The sequence below is a fragment of the Patagioenas fasciata genome, chromosome 20 (genome assembly GCF_037038585.1).
Source record: "Patagioenas fasciata isolate bPatFas1 chromosome 20, bPatFas1.hap1, whole genome shotgun sequence".
NCBI lineage: Eukaryota > Metazoa > Chordata > Aves > Columbiformes > Columbidae > Patagioenas > Patagioenas fasciata.
The window spans coordinates 7206338-7227339 of NC_092539.1; the positions used below are offsets into that span (position 1 = coordinate 7206338).

At 58.2% G+C, this 21002-nt stretch overlaps 1 protein-coding gene across 1 annotated transcript; it reads left to right on the plus strand.

Annotated features, from left to right (window-relative positions):
• Positions 1-215: 215 nt before the first annotated feature.
• On the plus strand, positions 216-20327 carry NCS1 (neuronal calcium sensor 1). The gene is made up of 8 exons (XM_065853937.2): positions 216-585; positions 12529-12553; positions 13743-13881; positions 14343-14421; positions 14564-14652; positions 14964-15041; positions 15443-15559; positions 16269-20327. Exons 1-7 carry the CDS (start codon positions 522-524, stop codon positions 15539-15541), a joined length of 573 nt encoding a protein of 190 aa, XP_065710009.1. The 5' UTR covers positions 216-521; the 3' UTR covers positions 15542-15559; positions 16269-20327.
• The last annotated feature ends 675 nt before the right edge of the window (positions 20328-21002 follow it).

Genomic DNA, 21002 nt, shown 5'->3' on the forward strand with positions numbered 1-21002 from the left:
TTCCCCCTTTCCCACCGCCCGACATTTTCCCCGGGTTTTCCCCGCCGATCCCTGCGCGGCGGCTCCGGAGGAGGTGGGGGCGGTCTGGGATCCCCCTCCCCACCCGGGGACCCCGCGGTTTGGGGCGGTGGGGCCGTACCGAAGCCCCCCCTCCCTCGGCTCCATCCCGCAGCGCGGGGCGGGGCGCACCGCCCCAACCCGCCCCTCACCGCCCCTCCGCGCCCCCGCAGCGCGCCCGCGGCCGCTCCGCGCCTGGCGGCGGAGGGCGGGGAGGCTGCGTGTAACCAGGGCCACGCACACACACGATCGCGCACACGGGGCGGCCTCGCCGCTCGCCTTTGCGGCCAAACCCCGGCAACAAAGACACCCACCCCCCCGCTCCCCTCCCGGCCTCGCTGCCCGTCCCCTCCGCGGGATGTAGCCCGGCCGGGAGCTGCCACCGAGGCCCCCCCCGCCCCTCCATGCCCCCGCAGTGAGGCCGGGAGGCGGCTCTGCCGGGGCTGACGGCGCTGCCGGCCACCATGGGGAAATCCAACAGCAAGTTAAAGCCTGAAGTTGTGGAGGAGCTGACCAGGAAAACGTACTGTGAGTAAACGAGGGGGGCATGGGGGGGCCGAGCCACGGGGATGCTGCCGGAGGGGCTCGGCGGTTGTGGGGAGGCGGTGGGGCCGTCGTTGGGGGGGTTGCTGGGGTCCGCGGTGCCGGCTCCGGCCTCTTCCCCCGGCTCGTCCCCGCGGTCGCAGCGCAGAGCTGAGATTTGTGCGGGCAGCGGCGGGGCCGAGCCCCGGGGGAGGGCGCAGGCTCGGCCGGGCTTTGTTGCAAGAATTCCGAGATTAGCCGGGGAGGATGAAGAAAACCCACAAGGCAGCAGAGACAAGGAGAAGGGTAGCAAGCCGGAGAAACGCTCTGTTTTCTTATAAAAGCAATTCTCCGTGGCCTGTTTCTAAGGCTCCGGTAACCGTGGGACAAGGGCCGCATCCCGCCCACCCGGAGCGATGCGCCGTCCTTTGCTGACCCCCCGTCCTGCTCCGAGCATCCTTCCCCTGTCTGGCCCTGGGGTGTCACCGCCGGGCGGGTACCCAGGGACCGGCCGTGGTGTCCTCCCCTCACCAGGCAGCTTCTCCCTAAATGGGGAGCCAAACCGTCTGGGTGGTTTTTGAAGTTTGGGTGCGTTAGTTGGAGGGGTTTCCTTTGTTATTATCCTCTGAAGCGGAGAGAAGATTCTGACATCAGTGACTTTCATATTTTTGTATTAGTATCTCAGTATTGGTTTAATAACCTGATTTTCTAAGTGATTTGCCTTCCCCTTGAACCTCCACTGTAATCTTATTAACGTGACTAATGCCTGAGCCATCCAATTTTAGCAAAATCAGTTTGTTTTGTTTTGTTTTTTCTGAAAGATGCACAAAGGAAACAAAGGCTTTGGTGGTTCAAGTTTACCTCTCTGCTCCCAGGTCCAAGATATTCCCCCTTTGCCTCAGAGAACTGCGAACGTGTAGCAGACCTGCGAGCTCTCCCCGCTGTCATTGCTGCAGTCCCACGGCAGTGCTTACCCAAAAAGGCAATAGATTAGGATGCAGCAAGTTCTCCCATACGGAGAAGAGGCAACACTGGTGCATTGCACAACCCTACACGCGGGGTTTGCTCTCTCATTGTGGCACAGGCAGGTTGCGGGGAGCATGTCTGCATAACCAAACTCTCAGTGGTGGTAGGAGAGGTTGGGGTACCCGGGCTGGGCTTCCTTGAAGGGGCTCGGGGAGAAGAAATGGTGCGAATGTGGCAGTGCAGGCTGGGCACAGACCCTGGCTGGAGCTGAGCCTGGGTTTTGGTGTCCTCGCTGCAGCTGTGACCCACGGCGGTGCAGCCGTGCTGGGACGGGTACGGTTATTGCCGTGCTGCGGTTGCCTGCTTGGTTTGCGCCCACCGTGATGATCCGATGTCTGATGGAGAGGGATTTGGGCAGAGCCGGTCCTGGCACAGCCTGGTCTGCTGGTGATCTGTGTGCTGGGCGTTCTGCACCCCAGGGGGCTCCTCGCTGCATGGGGAAGGTGTTAACCCCAGTGGGGCAGATGGGCAGCGATGTCCTGTGTTCTACAGGCAACTGATGCCAAACAAACACAGCGCTGGTGAAACCATCACCTGCGAGAGCAGGGATGTCTCATTTGCTCAATGAGGCCAGCAGGGGGTCATTGCCTTTTGGATCACTTTATTCCCAACTTTCTGCTCCTCTCTCTTGGGCGCCCTCACCTTCCCACCACACCCCCCCAAGGAAAGACTCCAGTTCTCTGATGGCTCCCTCAATGAGTTCCTGGCCTGCCTGGGGTTTTCCCTGCCCACTCCAGGCCTCCCGCTGCCTCTTTATTGAAGTGGACTGGACCTGTGTGCCCAGGCAGCCGTGCCGTGGGGCAGCACGTGGCCCTTGGCGTGGCCGGAGCCCGCTGCAGCATCCCAACGTGCCCCGGCAGCGCCGTACCTGTCAGGGAGAGCCGTCGTTAATACCAGGCTCTGTTTGTTGATCTCTGCTCGTTGTGCCTCTCTTCTCCAGGATTAATTACTTCTGCTGAGTGTTTCTGCCCCTTTTCTGCAGCTGTCAAGGCGAGCGCGCGTTCCCTTGTCTGGCAAAGCGCTTCACAGGGCCCTCGCAGGCATGTCTGAGAGCCTCTGATTTATCTTCAGACCCTGGGAGATTGGAAAGATTCATTTCCTTCTGGATTTGGGGGAATCCGGGCAGAGGGGATGCGGGTAGGAGTGCAGGGTTGCACCGAGCACAGTGGCTACGGACCAGCTGGAGCAGGGGACAGTTGTACCCGCGAATCCATGGCATTCTCAATGATTTCTGGTCTGCGCCGGGGAGGTTTTACTCCACAGCACTGTGGTGTTTCAGCATCTTCCTGGCAGACCAGCCATGACCACCCTTTGAAGAGCATCCCTGGTACGTGGTGCCCTTCCTGCCAGCTGGGCCTGCTTGGTGCATGGTGCTGCTTCTGCTGCTGTTACAGCACATCTGGCCAGATGTCTCTGGGAGCCTGTAACTGGCAGCTAATGATGGGGACCTGCTTTTGTCCCAGGGAGGTTCCCAGGGCGGTGAGAGCTGTGGCTGCGCTACATGAAAGGTTCCTCCCACAATGGGATTTACTTCCACTACGACATTTTCTGTTCGTGTGATTTCCAGACAAAACGAAGCAAATAACAAAAATCCCCTTCTTGGTTCTGCAGGATCGGTGGGATGGGGAGATTTCAGCCTCTCTCCCTGCCCCATGTGTCTTTTCTGCAGATTTATCACATCTGTGGGACTACAGAGGACACACAGCCTGTGTCACGTCCCCTCGATGCTCTTCTAATGCTTGGTGGCTTATTGCATCCCCTGGCCACTGTCCCCTGTCCCCTCTCGTCTCTCCATCTCCTATTTCTGGCATCTCCAGCCATTCTTTGGTAGCAGGGTTGCCGTCAGCAGCCTCCATGAGATGCAAGCATTATTTTCCTGCAGTTATTCAGAGCAAGTTGTCCTGGGTCCTGCTGGGAACCGGCCACGGAAGGGCAGGAGCCTGGAAACCTCGTCTGCTGGCTCCTCTTCCCACTCCACTCCTGACTTACAGTGCCAGGGGCCAGATTTTAATGGCACTTGGACACCTGAAGACGCAGAAGGACGTCTGAGGGCTCCTTCAAAGCACCGGCTGCCCAAGTCCTGTTGGTTTGGACCCATCACCGTGGGCCTTTCCGCATCTCCAGGCACCCGAGTGCCCAGGAATACCTGGCAGTGCCAACCTCACCTGTGTGCACAGGCCAGGCTGGGGCTGCGTAGGAGCGTACAGGAGAAGCCAACGCTGAGCGGTGATGATAATAATGAATAATAAATTATGTAATTCTTTGTACTTCCATAGTGCCTTTCATCCAAAAGTGCCTTATAATCATTAATTTATTAATCTTTCTGATGCCTTGTTGAGGTAGCTTGGAGATGCTGTTTTGTCCCAGGAGGTGATAATGCCCAAGACTTGAAGGAACCACCATCCTGGATTGTGTCTGCCAGCCTCTCTTTGGTGGGGATTTAAGCCTGGGCTTAACTTGGGCCAGGTGCTTGGGGCTTATGGCCGTGCTGGGATTTGGGATTGCATTTAAGAGCCTTGCGGGGTTGTGGTCAAAGCATTCTGCTGAGCTGGAGATTTGTGAAGGTCCTGGAGTATCGCTGCTCCCTGCAGCCCGGATAATGTTGTGTAAAGTGCACGTGTGCGGGTGCAGAATATGTGTCGTGGGTGCAAATCACTCGACGTGGGCTCCTTTAGAGAAACTTGGAGGGAAGCGCGGTGCTGAGTATCCCAACCCACAGCAGCGCTCCCGGGCCAGCCCAGCCGCGGCGTCAGCAACCCTTAAAATCACGAAACAGGCTTAAAGTTTTGAGGTTGTTTCACAAGAGCTCATTTTTTAAGTCATTTTGGGGTGAATTGGATTCCAGGGTTCACTTTTCATAACTATTTCCCAGGTCTGGAACTACTAAAACTGTATTATTTTATTGCCGGCTGCAGTAGCCCTGCGGTCGGGCACGCTTGCAGCCATGCAGGTGCAGCAGCATCACCGCTGGGATCGGGCACAGGGTCGGGGTGATGATCCCGGTGCTCTGGAGGCCACGGTGAAGCTCCGGTGAAGGCGTGGGAGCCGCGGCGAGGCTGCCAAAGCGATGCCCGTGGCGCTGGGAGGCCCGGGCTGCAGAGTGGGCGTGCGGAGAGGAAGATGCTCTTTTCCCAAGAACTGCATCCCACCCACTGGGATCTATTTTGTGGATTTTCAGCTCACTCTGGCATCATCATTTTCTGCTCTTTTACAATAAGCCGCAAAATTGGCTCTGTTGCTCGACAGTAATGCACTGAATTAATGGGCATTAGTTTAAGAACAAACTATAAACATATTGATTTGTAGTTACAGGGGTGCGCGGTGGTGGGTTGAATTATGCGGGAAAGGAAAGAAAATTCACCGATTGCAGCAGTTTTAAGGCAGGAAAATGGGTCGGTTCCTTGCTGGGTGCACTGGCTGGGGTTTGCTCCGCCATGGCACGCCGGTGCCGGGAAATGTGCTGGTTTGGGTGGTGGGCAGGGGCACAGGAGGGACCGCGGTGGCTCCCCGCTGCTGGTTTATTTTTAGCCTCCTGAGTGCTTGGCCCCGGGCGCTGGGTTTCTCTGCCAGGTTGGTTTGTGTTGAAATCCCTCCTGTTGCTCATCCGGCAGAACGCGGGGATCGGCTGGCCAGGTGGTTCCGCACCCGTTAGCCCTTGATGGCAAATGATGGGTGAAATACTTAAAGCCCCAAAGGCAGGGTCTGGCAACTGCCTGTGCTTGCTCCGTTTGGCCCTACAAACACCCACTTTGGGGCTGCCCGTGCAGAGGAATGGTGGGAGCCCCATGGGAGAGGGGTGGGTGTCATGGACACCGAGGTGCTGTGCTTGGTCTGTAAATTTGGGGTTGGGCTGCTGCTGGCCGGTTGACCTGGTGAGCATTCCTGCCCGCTCTGAGTGCTCCCAGCCTGTAATGGGATGTGCAGGAGCTCAAAAGGGAATTTTCTGGGGGGAGGAGGATGGCACATACCCAAGTACCCTGGAGATGTGCTGGGGATGTAGCGCAGAGCGGCTCTGCCGTCCCATGCCAGGCAGGGTGCCCTGGGGAAGGGCGATGGGCAGGATGTGCCGGAGGGATGCCTGGGGTCTGGTTTTGGTTTGGGGCCTGTTTTTGTTTGGTTTGGGGCCTGTTTTTACCGCAGCTGCCTGTAACCCAGAGCTGCGGTGGTGGCAGCAGTGGTGCAGGTCCCCTGCGAGCTCCCTGGGGACCTGATGTGCTGGCTCTGGTGGGCTGGAGCCATCTCCAGCCCCTTCCCCAGGGAGACCCCAACCTGTTCCGAGCGAATCTCATGTCTGGGCACCCCAAGTGCACGTGGGCCTGGCGCTCCATGGGTAGGTGTGAGCACAGCAAGTTTTGGGGTGTCTGTGCAGTGCCCAGGAGGTGTTTGCAGTGCTGGGAAGGGGAAGATGTGACCCAGGGCCCCTTGGGCTCCCTCTGCGGCAGAGCAGAGCAGCTGTCCCTGCCTTCTGCTGCTCCAGCATCAGAAGAATCACATTTCATTTATCCCCTGACATGTTAATGGATCTGCTTAACCACTCTCCTGACCTTTGCTGCTGCCGCTATAATTAAGGCTGTGAAACAAGAAGCTCTGAAGGCATCAAAGGAAGCGGCTGCTTCAGGGAGTAGCCCACAGACGTGCTTGTTCCGTTATCTGGGTGACATTTGTGGGGTTGCTTTGTTCATCCCTCCGCTCCTCGTCCTCTTGGGTCTCCTGGGGAGCTGGATGTGCGGGGAGCGGGGTCCGTGCCCGGGGACAGGGCTGGCCGGGGGATGCTCAGCCCGCGTCGCTCCCATCACCACTGCTGCTCTCCCCACCTCCTGCGCCTCGTTCTCCCTCTAAGGCACCTTTTTGGTTTCTACGTAGAAGGAGAGGGCTGCCGGCGCTTCACCCACCCATGTTTCTCCGGCATCTCCTCGTGGATGGCTGGACCCTGTGGAGATGCCCTGGGTGTCTGTGTTGCCCCCCGTAGAGGAGCAGGTGTTCGGTACCTTCGGCAGCCCCCGGCACAGCCCCATCGGGGAGGGGGCAGAGGGGGCCCTGCTGCCAGCGAGGGTTTGTCCTGCAGCCTCCTCCTGTCCTTCCCTCGGCTCCAATGCCTGAGTCAGAGAGACTTTCCTCCCCCTGCCTGCGCTGAGTCCACAGGGGAGTTTTCTCCTCTTCCCCAGGACAGGAATTGCTCTGTGGGTTGGGGGCAGCACCTTGGAGCCCCAGGCGATGCCAAAATCCCTGTGGCCAAAGCGGGGATGGAGCAGGACATCGCTGTCCCCGGCATGGCGAGGGCACGGGGGCAGCACCGGGGATGCTCTGCCCTGCCCTGGGGCATCGCTGCGTCAGCTCCTGGGGAAGCCGGGATTAAATCCAGCCCAGGATAAACCTGCCGCAGCCACTGGCTCCTGCTGTGGGTGTGTTTCAGTCTGATTCATGAATTCCCAAACGAAGGCAGCTGTCCTTTGCCCTTCCTCTGCTGCCTTTGCTGCAAAAAGCGACTGCTGCTTTTTCCCTGAACCCAATTTCCAGAGCCTAATGTTGGGCCCTTAAATATTTAATAAAGTCTTAAAAGGATTTTAACTGCATATTGGCTTTCCTGTTGGTACCAGCCCCGGGGGAGATGAGAACAGAGCTGCTCAGGGACCTGTTTATCCAGTCTGGGAGCAAGACAGACCATTAATGGCAACCGCTGGCGAGAAGAGTGCCAAACGCACACGCAGTTCACTCCGCATGTTGCTTTGTATCTCAGCAGTAACAAATGACACCAATTACAGCGTCGGGCTTGTGCTCTGAACGTCTCGGAGGCTCCCGGAGCCGCCGTTGTCTGTGTCTGATGGCGCAAGAAGCCAAATTGGGCAAGTTGGGGAGATGGGCGAGCTGGGATGGGGATGTCCTGCACCGACAGGTAGGCAGCTCTGGCTGTGGTGGTGCCCGCATGGGGAGGCTCCGACGTCCCTTTGCGATGAGATGCTGCGGGGACACGTACCCGTGTGGGGACATCCCCGGCGCATGGGTGACGGGGCTGGGAGCAGGGACTGGGCGCTGCCAGGGTGCGCAGGGCGGAGATGGGGCGCATGTGGGTCGGGAAAGCTGCGGCAGGTCACCCCCGGGAGCAAAAGCAAATGTCGTGGGCAGGCTGTGCTGTGAGCCCCGGGGCTGGTGTGCGGTGACCGCGGGCTGATTCTGCGGTGGGTGTTTGCTCCAGCCCTGGTGCTGACCCCCAAATCTGGGTCCCAGGGGCAAGGACTGAAATCCAGGTGCGTGAACATGCTACTGAGCCCCATCGCCCGCTCGGCAGGGAGTTCATAACAGGTGAATATTAACATTGTGATGATGTTGAGAGTGGAGTTTGTAACAGATTTATGTGCAGACAACTCTTAAATGCCTGTTTTGCAGTGGTGAGGGGTGGAGTGTGTTGGGCACAAATTGCAGGGTGCGTGGGGTTCACCCCGGAGCTCCGTGGTGTTTTACGCATGAGGGGCTGATCAGCTCATGCATCAGCACCCCCGTCATTTCCGCATCAGCACCCGCGAAGTTCACGCATGAGCACACAATTAATACACATACGAGCGCACAATTAATTTCCATATGAGCGCCTGGCTGATTTGTGCATGAGTGCCCTGTTAATTTGCACTGGATTGCACGCTGGTGAACACCCTGTTGGTTGATGCATGGGTGCCCAATTAATTGGTGCATGTGCCCCAAATGAGTTTGCGCCTGAGTGTCCAATTAATTTCTGCATGAGCACCTGATCCATTCACACCTGAGCATGCAATTAGTTGCATGCACAAGTGTGTTATCTACTAATTACTCTAATTTACGCAGAAGTGCCCAATTAGTTCATGCAGGAGTGGCCGGTGAATTTACGGGTGAGTGCTCAATTAGTCCCTGCATGAGCACCCGATAAATTCATGAATGGCCCAAAACTTTATGCATGAGCACCCAGCTGGTTCATGCATGAGTGGCCCTTCCATTCATGCCTGAGCACCTGGGTAGTTCATGCATGAGCACCCAATTGGTTCACTCAGAAGCACCCAAATCATTTATGCATGAGTTCCCAATTAATCCATGCATGATCACCCAATTAATTTTTGCATGAGTGCCCGTCTAGCCCAGGTGTGGGTGCACAGTTAGCACATGTATTCGTGCCCCATTAATTCGCGCCTGAGCACCCACTCTGCACACACGTGGGTGCCCAGTTTGCCCTCACCTGGGTGCTGCTTGGAGCACCCACAGCAGGTTTAGGCAGCACCAAACCTGGAGGGGAGCCCCAGCAAGGGGTGGGATGCTGAGTCCCCTGGACTGGGATGTGTGGGGGACATGTGGGGACCTCGGGAAGGAGCTGCCATGGTGAGGCTGTGGGGAAATAAATGCCGTGGGACCACCACGGCCATGTCTTGGTGGGTGATGCTGGACCAGTCACCTGATGGCCTGGCAGAGCAAGAATGCCCTGCAGCAGCTGGGGAACCGCTTGCTCTGTGCCTGGAAATAATTAACCCCGGTTTTCCTGATAAGACGGGGGTGACCGTGGCCCCGCGGGAGCAAGGTGCTGTTGTAGTGGTTGGAGCGAGGGGGATGTGCCAGGGTTTCGGGGGAGAATCCCCGCTGGCTGCTGCATGGGAATGGTGCTTGCTGAGCCTTTGGGAGCCTGAGCCCACATGAGGACAGCCCAGTGCTGTGGCACGTGAGGACAAGGTTGCGTGTCGCACTCCTTCTCAGGATCTGTCTCTGAGGCTGGGGCTCAACCCCTGCCCTTGCACAGAGTGGGGAGGGGGTGGTTGTGGGATGGGACAGCAGCATAAAAAAAGCCCCGTGGGGCTGGAGCATCGTGTCACCTCCTGTATCCCACCGTGGCCAGGAGTCCCCAGGCCATTCCAGATCCGCATGCCCCTCGTGTACTCCTTAGTGCCACCCCATCCCCGCCATGGTCCAGCGAGCACCGAGCTCCCCGTGGGCAGAGCGATGGATGGGGATTTGCAGTCCCAGGTCCTTCCTCTCCTCCCTGCCTGGTAAGCACAAATTAACAGGCTTGAGCACTGATTAACCAGAACCGTTTCTTGCTGCAGTGGCAGCTGGGTGGTGGGAAGAGAGGGGGCATGCGAAGGGCGGGTGGTGATGGAGCTGTCAGTCCTTGCCTGTGCTGTTGGGGAGTGATGGAAACGTGGGGGAAGAGGGTTGAGGGTTTTTTGGGTACCGATAGCTGGGAGGAGGGGGCTGGGGGCTGCTCACAGCGCAGCCCCATGGGGCAGCCTCTGCCCCTCTGTGTGGCATGAGACGCGTGGCCAAAACCCTCCTCCAGCTGAGACAGGAGCAGGAATGGACCGGCCGGTGCTGCTCTGGGATGATTGCCCGTGCTCCCTGCACCCACTGCCCGCTCCTGCCCGCGCTGCCAGCCCTGTGCTCAGCGTTTCCCCGCACTTTGCTAAGAGCAGCGGAAACAAAGATGCTGCTGGCAGGAGCTGCCGTGCAGCCTTGTACACACGGGAAAGGTGTCTGCGGCGCGTAGCCAGGGCTCCCCGGCTCGGCAGTGCCTCTTACAGCGTTGCGGTTCATAACAAATGTGAATACCCTGTCTTTATTTAGCACCGATCATCCCCAAGGATCCCAGAGCACGCTTCATCCGCTAACGAGCTGCTACGTGCGCTATTTATATCCATCCCCATGGCGGCGGCGGGAGCGGGGGTCCCTGGGGAGCCTGGCACGGCAGCTGAGCCCACCCATGGCCCCTGCTCCGGTGGGATGCAGTGATGGGGCTGCTGGGGGTCATCCCCTTGTCCTTGAGCACTCGGGGTCAAACCTGGCTGGGGTTTGTGTCACTGCAAACTGATTCGCATCAGCTCAGCATCGATGCCGGGGGGAGGGAAGTGCAGCACCTGCCGTGTGAGCTCGGTGAGCTCGGCTGGGCTCTGCACGCTGGGGAGCTGCAGGGAATGGGTCAGGGGGAGCGGAGGGACAGCCCTGTCCCTGTGCGTGTCCCCTGTCCCCAGCCCTGGATGGGTGGCTCAGCCTGGCCAGGGAGTGGCACGTCCCCGAGGTTTCCATGGCTGCAGGTCCCTGCTGCAGGGACCACACGAGTGTCCCTCAGAGCATCCCTCGTCGGTGCCATGGGAGTGTTCACACCCAGCGAGGCCACAGCAGCTGGGAAGTGGCAGCTGCAAAGTCATCATCTGTCATTCCCTGCCCTGGGAACACTCTGCCCTGGGGAGAGCGAAAATTTGGTGGCACCAGAGGGACGCACCCAGAGGCAGGTGTTTTACCATGGGCTGGCGGACAGGGCTGTGTTCCCACCCTGCAAACCCTGCAGCTGCCCCTCGTACCCGGGGCAGGACAACGGGCACTGGTACCAGTGTGCTGGAGGAGGGATGGGGCTTTGCGTGGCTCCATTCTGGGGATGCACGTTACCAATTCCCACCCCAGGAGCCCTGTGCTGGTTTTTGGGCAGTGCCTGAGTGGTCCTCTCCATCGGAAAGGCCTCTCCCAGGAGCATCACGCGGGTATGAGGGGAGCCGGCTCCATCCCGCCCCAGCCCGAGCGTGTCGTTAACATCATTTCTCCTGTACTAAAAAAAGCACAAATTTCTTAATTGTTTCCTGCTGGAGTTGAAAGGCAGCTCCTGAGCTTGAAATAGCACATTGGGGGAAACACAGCTGAACGAGAGAGCGAGCAAGAGGTGATTTGCCCAGGGGACAGCCCCAGGCTGCTGCTGTTGCCCCCTTTGCCTGCCTTGGGGGCGTTTCAGGCTCTGTCCCCCCAGCTCTCCCCGAGCTGGGATGGAGGGACACCCCGTATGCACAGGGATGCCCTCTGGCACAGCCATTCCTGCCCAGGGGGACACGGGACCAGCACTCGGCTGCGAGGCGGGGGCCGATGTGTGTGCCCCCCCGCCGCCCCTCTGCTGCCGCCTCTCGCCTTCCGCGGCCCGCGCCTTCTGCCAGACACCTTATAAATCTTTCTGATGGAAAATTGCTTTCTTTTATTTGCCATCCAAGGTAATTGGCATCTGTTGATGTGTCTTGGGTCTCTATTTTTATCAGGCGTTTGCACATTGACACATCTCCACTCCGCCTCATTATCCCAGCGCATTTCAGACCTATTGCTTTTTTATTATTATTTAGATGCACGATGCAAAGGAAATGGCTAATGAGGCCGTTCCCCCCTCCACGCCCTCCTGCTGGCACTGGTTTCCCCGCTGACATGCTGGCCGGGCACGGCTCCTGCAGTGGGACACATGGGGACAGGTGCCAGCCTCCTGCCCCGTCACTCCCCAGCATCTCACATCCCATCAGAACCTTTCCTCTGCTGAGGATATTTGCCATTGCAGCAGTTGTCCCCAGGCTGGGGACATTCAGGGTTGCCAACACTTGCCATTTTCTAACTTGTCAGGATTTGGGTGTCTCTGGAGCTGGTGAAGCTTCCTGGGGTGCTGGGATGGGTTTGATGATGTTTCTCCCCATAGTTCGGTGCCTGGGGGGATGCCAGCCCTGGGGTTGTGCCTGTGCCCACATTCACTGTGTTGGAGCCAGTGCCTTGCCCAAGCTGCCTCCAGGCAGATGTTCTGGCAGATGTGTCCAGGGATGTTTTGCCTCTGGGGAGGCGGGAGAGCAGAGCTGGATCCTCCTCAGGTGTGAACCAGCCTGACCCTGGCATGGTCCTTAACATCTTGCAGCGATGCTCATGCTGTGCTCCCCTGGCATCTTAGTGGGCTCCCCGGTTCTGGGATGCAGCAAAACTTGCAGCCCCAGCCCCATCGCCCCCCAGGCTGTGCCTTGAAGGCCGACATTTGCCTGTGGGTACCACACAGCAGTGCTGGAGCGAGCCCTGGGGCATCCCCCAGGGAAGTGGCTGATGGGAAGTGCAAACCACACCGTCATTGCTGCAAAAGTGCTAAATTCCATTCCTTTTTCTTTTTCTCTTTTCTCCCATTTTCTCTCGCAGTTACGGAGAAGGAGGTGCAGCAGTGGTGAGTGTCTGGCATGGGGGTGCGGGGCTGGCGGGCAAGGGGGTGGGAGTTGCTGGTGCTGAGCAACCCCTGCGGCTGTGCAGAGCAAGGGGTGCACCTGTTTTGGGGTGCAGGCATCAGCTCATTTTCTGGGAGACTAGAAAACAGAGTTGTTTGGTTTTTTTTCTGTGCACCTCATGTGTGGTGCACGGTGGGACTTGGCTCTGGTGTGGTGGGATGGTGCACGGTCCCTCCTCCCTGCTCCCTCCCCACTCTGGTCGATGAGGGGAGTGGGGACATGGGGACTGTCAGCTGGTGGCCATGGCTCTGGCTGGCAGGGGACAGTGCTGTCCCAATGTGTCCCCATCCATTTGTAGCAGGGCCCGCAGAGGCTGGTGGGGCCGCGGTGCCGTGCCAGCAGCACGCTCTCCCCGCATCCCCTCCGCTGAACGCAACGCCCTAGAAAAGCCACCGTTTCCCTTTCATCTTCCTATCCCACCAGTCAAGGTTTGCTTTCTTTATCTCTTTCTCTCATCCTTCCCCCACTCCCCACCGCCCCCGGTGAGTCACAGCCGCAGCAACGTGAAAAAGATGTCACCGGCACTTCGGTTTCCCACCTCGCCACCCCCTTCCCCTCCTCCTCCTCCAGCCCTCGGCCCGCTGCTGCGGGTGCCTGACAGATCTGGGCAACACATTGCATAATGCTCACGTACCCTGCGTGGTCCCTATGTGGTCCCCGTGCCCATGGAGCCATTGAGCCCCTTTCCCTGCACCCTCTGGGGTGGCACTTTGCAGCATTCAGGTCCAGCCTGGAGCTGGGACCAAAGGCTTTGAGATTTTTAAAGCACCAATGGGTTTTAGGAGCCTGTTTCAACCAGGCTCCTATTGAAAATGCCTTTAAAATAACCCCCCTGCACAGGGTCACCCCCCTCAGCACAGCCACACTACCGGAGCAGGCGATGCCTCGCTGTGTCCCCCCAGGATGCAGTGACCCCCAACTCCTCCGAGCAGCTTTCACTTGGGCTTGTGCAAAAAACGCCCTCATGGAGCCTCAGCTGCCCTGGGTGCTGGTGGATTTCCCAGGCCGTGGCTGCAGGACTGTTCGCCAGAGCCTGGTTGGGGCGGGTCGGCAGGTCTGGGATCGCTGGGCTTGTGGGGGCTGCGTTCTGGGGACACCCCCCGGTGCCCACCCTCTGCCCTTCCTCCCCAGGTACAAGGGCTTTATCAAGGACTGTCCCAGCGGGCAGCTCGATGCCGCCGGCTTTCAGAAGATCTATAAGCAGTTCTTCCCCTTTGGCGACCCAACCAAATTCGCCACTTTTGTTTTCAACGTCTTTGACGAGAACAAAGTAAGTCTGCGAGCCAGAGGCACGGGCTGGGGGGTCAGGGCCGCGTGTGTGGCGATGGTGGGATGGGTTCAGCAATGCAGCTGCGTGATGCTGGAGGAGCAAAATATTCCAGCGCTACCTGGGGCGTGAAATGGAAGCGGCGCAGCTGTAGCGAGCAAGCCCCCGCGCTTATTTTAGTCGATGGGAGTCACGTGGGAAAAGGCGATGAAGTGGCGAGCGAGAGAGGAGAAACGCGGTGTGTCGGTGCTGCTGACAAAAGCCCCCCCGCGCTCCCGAGTCGCTCCCACCACGATGCTCGCCCGTGGGCCGGGCACAGCAGCTGCGTCCTGCCGCTGGAGATGAACGTGCATCGCTTCTCCCTCCCCATCGCCTTTTTGGGTATACCCCTAAGAGCATGGGCAAGGGGGACTTTGCGGGGTGGGGGTGCCAGCAGCACCCTCACCCCCTCATTACCCCCCCAGGATGGGAGAATCGAGTTTTCGGAGTTCATCCAGGCGCTGTCAGTCACCTCGCGGGGGACGCTGGACGAGAAGCTGAGGTGTAAGTGCTCCCTGCGTGGTGGGCTCAGCCCCACAGCCCCCAGCATGAGAAGGAGCCGTGGGTGGCACAGGGACGGCAATAGGGTGCATGCCCGGTGGGGGGGCTGTGGTCACAAGCACCTCGGTGATGCTCTGGCTTGCAGGGGCGTTTAAGCTGTATGACTTGGACAACGATGGGTACATCACGAGGAACGAGATGCTGGACATTGTGGACGCGATTTATCAGATGGTGGTAAGTGGGGGGGGATGCGGGGGAGAGCAGCCCCTGGGGTCCCCGCTAGGCTGGAGCATGGGTGCTGTGGGAAGGATGCTGGAATGACCCTGATTCCCTCCCCGGGCTTTTTGGGTGGGGGGTTGTGGTCGTTGTGGCTGGGGCAGGATCCAGATCTGGCCGCTGAGGATGGCTCTGGTGCCAATGCCAGCCCTTTGTGCCGTGTCCCGATGCGTGGGGTGTTGGGGGGCAAAACACGTGTCCTCGCCCAGAGTCCCTGTCCAGGCAGGGCACAGACAGGTGTGTGACCGGGTCCTGTCCTGCTGCCGCAGGGAAACACAGTGGAGCTTCCCGAGGAGGAGAACACACCGGAAAAGCGGGTGGATCGGATTTTTGCCATGATGGACAAGGTGAGGATGCTCGAGAGGTCTTTTCCGTGGGGCTGAGGGATTTAGGAGGCAGTGGTGGGCCCCCTTGCTACATCTCAGCTCTGGCAGGTGCCTCCTCCCCCCACGAATAAAGGGTCTCAGCTGCCACTGGGCTCGCTGCAGACCCCTGCATCCCTCCGGGCTCACCGGAGCCATTGCAGGGTCCCCAAGGTGGCATTGCCCCGAGGTGGCACTGCTCCCTGACTGCAGCCATGGGTGGCTTGGTGGGAAAACCAAGGCTGCAGTGATGGTGGGGATTCGGGAGGCCGTGTGGGATGGAATGAGTGCTGCTGGGTCCCGGGATGCTCAGTCCTGGGGTGCTCAGTCCCGGGGTGTTCGGCACCTCCATGGTGAAGCGGCGCTGTGACCGGCGTGTTTTGCAGAACGCGGACGGGAAGCTGACGCTGCAGGAGTTTCAGGAGGGCTCCAAGGCCGACCCCTCCATCGTGCAGGCGCTCTCCCTCTACGACGGGCTCGTATAGTCCCGGGGCCGAGCAGCGGTGAGTGCGGCATGGGGGGACCCGGGGGTGCCCCATCTTCCACCCACCTGCTGCCATTCCCACCTTCCCCGGGGGTGGGTGGCTGGTTTTCCTCTGCTAAAGCATCAAAGCGTGGGCATCCCCCTGCAATACAGCTGTGGGGAGATGTTGCTTCCATCCCAATGGGTTTCTCCCTGTCCCCTCCCCGAATCCCACAGGGCACCCCAGGACCACAGCCCACATGGATGCAGGAGAAGCTGCCTGTGGCACAACTCATGCTCTCGCCTGCAGATGCATCTGCAGAAGAGGCAGCTGGTGTGCTGGGGACATGGGGATGCTCTGGAAAGAAATAATATTAAATGTTTTGTTTGTATTATATCTAATTATATTATGCCCTGGAGCTGGCTGGGTTTGGCTTGGGGGTGTCAGGGACACTTATGGTTCGCAGCATCCCGGGGGAGTTGGGCTGAGCACCCCATGGTCCTCACAGTGCCCCATGGGGCCATGCAGAGGTGTCTCTTGGGGCGATTTTGGTCATTGCAGTCCAGGCAGTGTCTGATTGTGGGTGTTGGTGGGGTTTTTTAACACTAATGGAGTTCTGAGCTATTCAAAATCTCCATGGTGTTTGCAGCTTTGCCCTTCCAGCTGCATGGGTGTTGCGCGAGATGGCCGAGGGGCTTTCTGCCCATCATTCTCACCCGATTTTCCCTCTCCCCACCTTCTCCTGCAGATGCCTGGGGGAAGATGCTCTCCGTGCCATCCGACCACCGCCGCGCCAAGCTTGCCTGTCCCTCTCGGCCTTCCTTTCTGTTCCGCGAGCAAAGGATGTCCTCGAAGCGCGAGCTCACTGCCCCTCTCTGCACTCTGAACCAGCCGCTGCCATTTGCCAACTTTTGCTTTTTCCAAAAAAAAAACCAAACCCGTGACAGACCCCGGTCTGAGCGGCAGCGAACGCCCGAGACTTCAGAGCCGGGGGAACGGGTCGAGCATCGCTGAAGGCAGAACCCTCCCTCCCCAGCCTCCTCGCCCCCTTTGCTCCCCCTTCCCTACGTTTTTGGATGGGACTGCGGATGCGCCGGTGCCGGCCTGGTCCTCTCCCAGGAGCCGGTCAGCTGGGGACGGAGCCCTAAGGTAGCGGGGGGCCGTGCACCCCGGGGTGCTGCCTGCGCGGGGCGGCCGGGGGGCCGAGGCACCGATGGCGACTGGGAACCCGGTCCTGGCATCACCTGCGATGCCACTGGCAACCTGGCCCAGCTCACTAGGGATATATATTATTATATTATTTTTAAATTTTTTTTTGGTGAGACAGTATTGTGCTTTTTATTTCTTTTTTTCCTTTGGTGAAAAAAAGCGAGGCTTTTTTTTTTTTAATATGCCTATCTCGACGATCGATATCCTTATTTATTTGTTGTAAATGTTGCTGCCGTGTTTAGTCTCTCATGTGTGTGCGTCTGACCACCTAGGTGATGATATGTAAGGTTTACATGCTCGTACACTATTGCGGGGCACTGGGAGCCCGCAATAATAATGAAGCCAAAAATCTGCCTCCCCTCCCACCCCCTGTATCCTGAGTTCCATGGGCTGGCTGCTGTTTTAAGGAGATGCTGTAGCTTCTTTTCCTCTTCCCCTGTCCCCTGCGTTTTTCTGTTCCCCGTTCCCATTGCAAGCTCAGCGAGGGCTCGCTCAGCCCAGGCTCCGAGCGGGGCGAGGAAACCGCTGGGCACCAAAACATCCTCATTTCCTTTTTCTATCTTGCTCATTTTCTCAGTGCATGAAACAGTATTAACGGAGCCAAGAGCTGAGTTGGCTTTCAAGCAGATTCCTCTACTATTTTGTGGTTTGCAAGTGGTGGGAAGGTCTGTTTGTACCCCAGGGGGGCGGCTGTGAATTCGCGCTGTGCTGGCGGGGCTGGGCAAGCAGAGGAGGTGCCCATGGGGACAACTCGCTCTGTCCCCACTGTCCTGACTGGGACAGGGGGGACGTGCAGCTCGGGGTGTCTCCTGCCCCCCTCGCCCCTCATTTAGGACATGGGAGGTTTTGCTGTATAAACCAAGAGCACGACCTCAAAGCGGAGTCTCATGTGCCCACGCCAAGGGAGTTGGAGGGCTGGGGAAACCTGCCTGGAAACCTGAGCAGGGGGCTTGGAAATGGATCCCCAGCCACAAGTGGTGCCCACACAGCCTCTCCATCACCCACCACCACTCCAGGATGTGCCCGAGCAGGGCTCAGCCCCACCAGGACCCGTTGTGGGACACGGTTGACATCTCCACAGGAAGACAAGGCTTATGTGGGTGCTGCTGCTGCTCTGTTTCCATCCGTCTCAACCCCTGCCCTGGGGAAGGAGAGATTTGCAGCTCTGTGGGAGCAAAGTGCAAGATGCTCGTGGGACCCCTGATGCCAGCCGGGGTACGAACCCCTCCTGCTCCAGTGTGGTTTGTTCCTGACCCAGTAACACCAGTGCTGCTCCCCCAGCACCCCGGGGACTCCCCGCTCCATCCTGGTACGGCTGACACAGCATCACCGGTCCCTGCAGCTCCCGTGGCCAAGCCCAGCCGGTCTCCACAGCTGGATGTGGAGGACGTTCTCACAGGTGTCCAGTGATGCAGGAGGTGAGACGGCGCCCCAGCAGGGGTGAATCCTCCCCCATGCCAGGCACAGGCTCTTGGGTGGTTGGTCCCTTGCCATGCAGCCACGCTGTGCACTTTTGGGGCTGTGTGCTGGTGGCACTTTCTGATGGCCATAAAATCCCACCCTTCCTTATCCCCAAGGAGACTGACATCATGTCCATGTGCAATATTTCTGCCTCTTCTGCGGTTCCTGCCCCACAGGGTGCCAGTGGTTCGTTGCTGGGGGCTTTTGGAGGATGTCACCTCGCTCCCTCCCATGGAAACTCCTTTTCCTCGATGCTTTGTGGCCGAAACACAACTCTCTTGGATAGATCTTTGCAGTGCCTCCAACTTCTCTAATGCTTGTCTGCCAGACCAGTCCCTTCCTGGTGCCAATCGATGTTCCCAATGAATGTGACACTGCTGTAATCGCCTCTGCTGATAAATGATGGACCCTGCAATGTTTGACATAATTCCCAGGCAAAGGCAAACCTCATTTGCTCTGACACTTTTCCCTGAAAGGCTTTTAATTTTCGGAGGACCTACTTCGAGCTCCATCGGTGCTGGCTGATGTCTCACTGGGCAGGCAGCGCTGCAAGGATGTGCTGCTGCTGTCACGGGTGGGTGAGGGACCGGTGTTGTTTTGGGAGAACTTCAGACCCCAGAAATACCAAAATTCAGTGGCCACCAGCCTGGTCTCCTCCTGCTGTGGGTAGGCTCAGGGATAGAGCTTTGTCCTCTCTCCCCTCTTGTTAAATATTTGCACATTAGGAAAAAAAAAAGAGCAAAAAGGAAAGCAGTTATTTTGCAGAGTGTGGGCTCTGTCCTGTCCTGCTCTTTGCAATGTTGAGTGTCCCTGAGAAAATCATTTTGGCCACAGTATTCTGCCCTGCCTGCAGATTTGGAACCCTGGCTTGGATGCTTCTGGCCTCCCTTTGTGGAGCACCGGGGGCCCCCGTCTCCTCCTGAACATCACCAGGATCTGCAGCTTCTTGGTACTGCTGAAAATCAGGCTTGAAGCATCTCATGCTTGGAAATGTTGGCCTTAACCTCCTCGTGCCTCAGTTTCCCCATCAGTGAAAGGCCTGGCTGAGCTGTGACCTGGAGGGTTTGGCAGGACCCGCTGGATTCAAGCATGTACAGAGCACCGGGAGCGGGGCATGAACCATGGGGTCGGAGTTTACATCAGAGGATAATTATTTTCAATCTTCTTCATACACCTGGTCATTATTAAAAGTGAGCAGCTGACAAGACCTGATTTGTTTCTGTTCATACGCGGGTTCCTGACGCCTGTCTGAGGTAAAGCAGCTGCAGCCCTGGCAATGGGGAGGGGACCCAGGCAGAGGCGAGGGTCCGGCCCCGGTGACTGCGGCATGTCCCCTCCACCTCTCATTTGTCCCCGTCGGTGTTGCCCCATTAAAATGCCGTGTCTGTACTTTCCTTTCTTTTCATTTTTCTGTTTGTGTGCTGATTGTTTGCTGCTTTGTAACCGTCTGTCCTTGAGCTCTGGGCCTTGAGCTGTTGTCCCCAGAGAGCGAGGATGTGGGAGAAGGCTCTGGGGGCAGATTCCCCCCACCCTCTCGTTATGGCACAAACCAGGACCCGAGAGAGAGGCGAAGTGTATTTTTCCCTCTGGAGCAGCTCTTTAATTGCTGTGATTTGTAATGAGACCAGGCAGCCCCTGGGAGTGCTCCCCGCTGGGTTTGTGGGAGGGGGTGTTTGCTTATGGGACACCACAGACCCCATTTGTGCTGGGTACCAGCTGCATCTCACCAGGCCGGGCAGAAGTGGGTCTCAGCAGTTTTGGGGTCTCAGTTACAGGTGCCAGCCCCGACTGTTCAGCGGCACAGGTGTGCTTCGCTTCTCTCTCTGCTCCTGTGGCCGCCAGCCCTGGGGTGGGTGCCATGTCCTGGGGTGGGTGACGTTTCCCGCAGAACCCCTGCTTGGGGGGCAGCTGAGCCCCCAGCTGAGGAACAGCAGCTCCAGCCAAGAGCCTTGTTTGTAAAGATGAAGCCTGTTTGTGCGTCCGTGCCGGTGTCTCGGCTTGCATGCCCTGCTGCCTTGTCTTGAGATGAATTCAAGAGCAAACCAAGCAAACGAAACAGTTTAAAAAACAAACGAAAACAAAACAAAACCCAGGAACTTTGTGACAGTGGAAATAAAAGCTTAATGACAGTAACGAAGCACCCGTGATCTGTGATGTGCCCGTCTGCGCCGTCCTCACCTCCTCCCAGCCCCCTTGTCGATGCAGCAGCCCGAGAGCCTCCAAGTCGTTTTGGGCGTGCAACGGCTGCGTAGGAAGCTTGATATTAATATCCTGTAATTGTGCCTCACAGCCTGGAAGAGGGATGCCCCTTGGCAGCCCCCCCACAGCTGGCTGGGTGAGCAGGGGGGCTCACAGCCCAGATTAGGCTTTTCACGTGCCACGGGATTGCTTTTGCCATTGTGCTCTGCCAAATCTCCCAGAAACAAGCACTGCGAGGCCTCCCTGCCAGCCCATCTTCGTTTGTTTGCTCTTCTAACGAGGCAGACTAATTATTTTTGGGAGGCCAGAGGAGATGCCCCTACCAGTCCAAACAAGGAGGCTGTGTTTGCACAGGGGGCTTTGTACAGAGGTGCTTTGTGCCAGCACATAGTGGGGGCACCCAGGGATTTATCCCGCATGCTGGGGAGCAGGTGAGGATGGGCAGAGGCTCCGAAATGCATTACCCAGAGGCTTTGCTATTTTTTGACACACACACGCCCCCCCCCCAGCAAGGAAGGGGTTAAAGCCCAACTAGTGCAGGTGCTCCTGGGACTGGGAGCACTGGTGGGTCTGGCTGGGATTAATTTGAAGATGGGGAGAAGCTGCTGGGGTT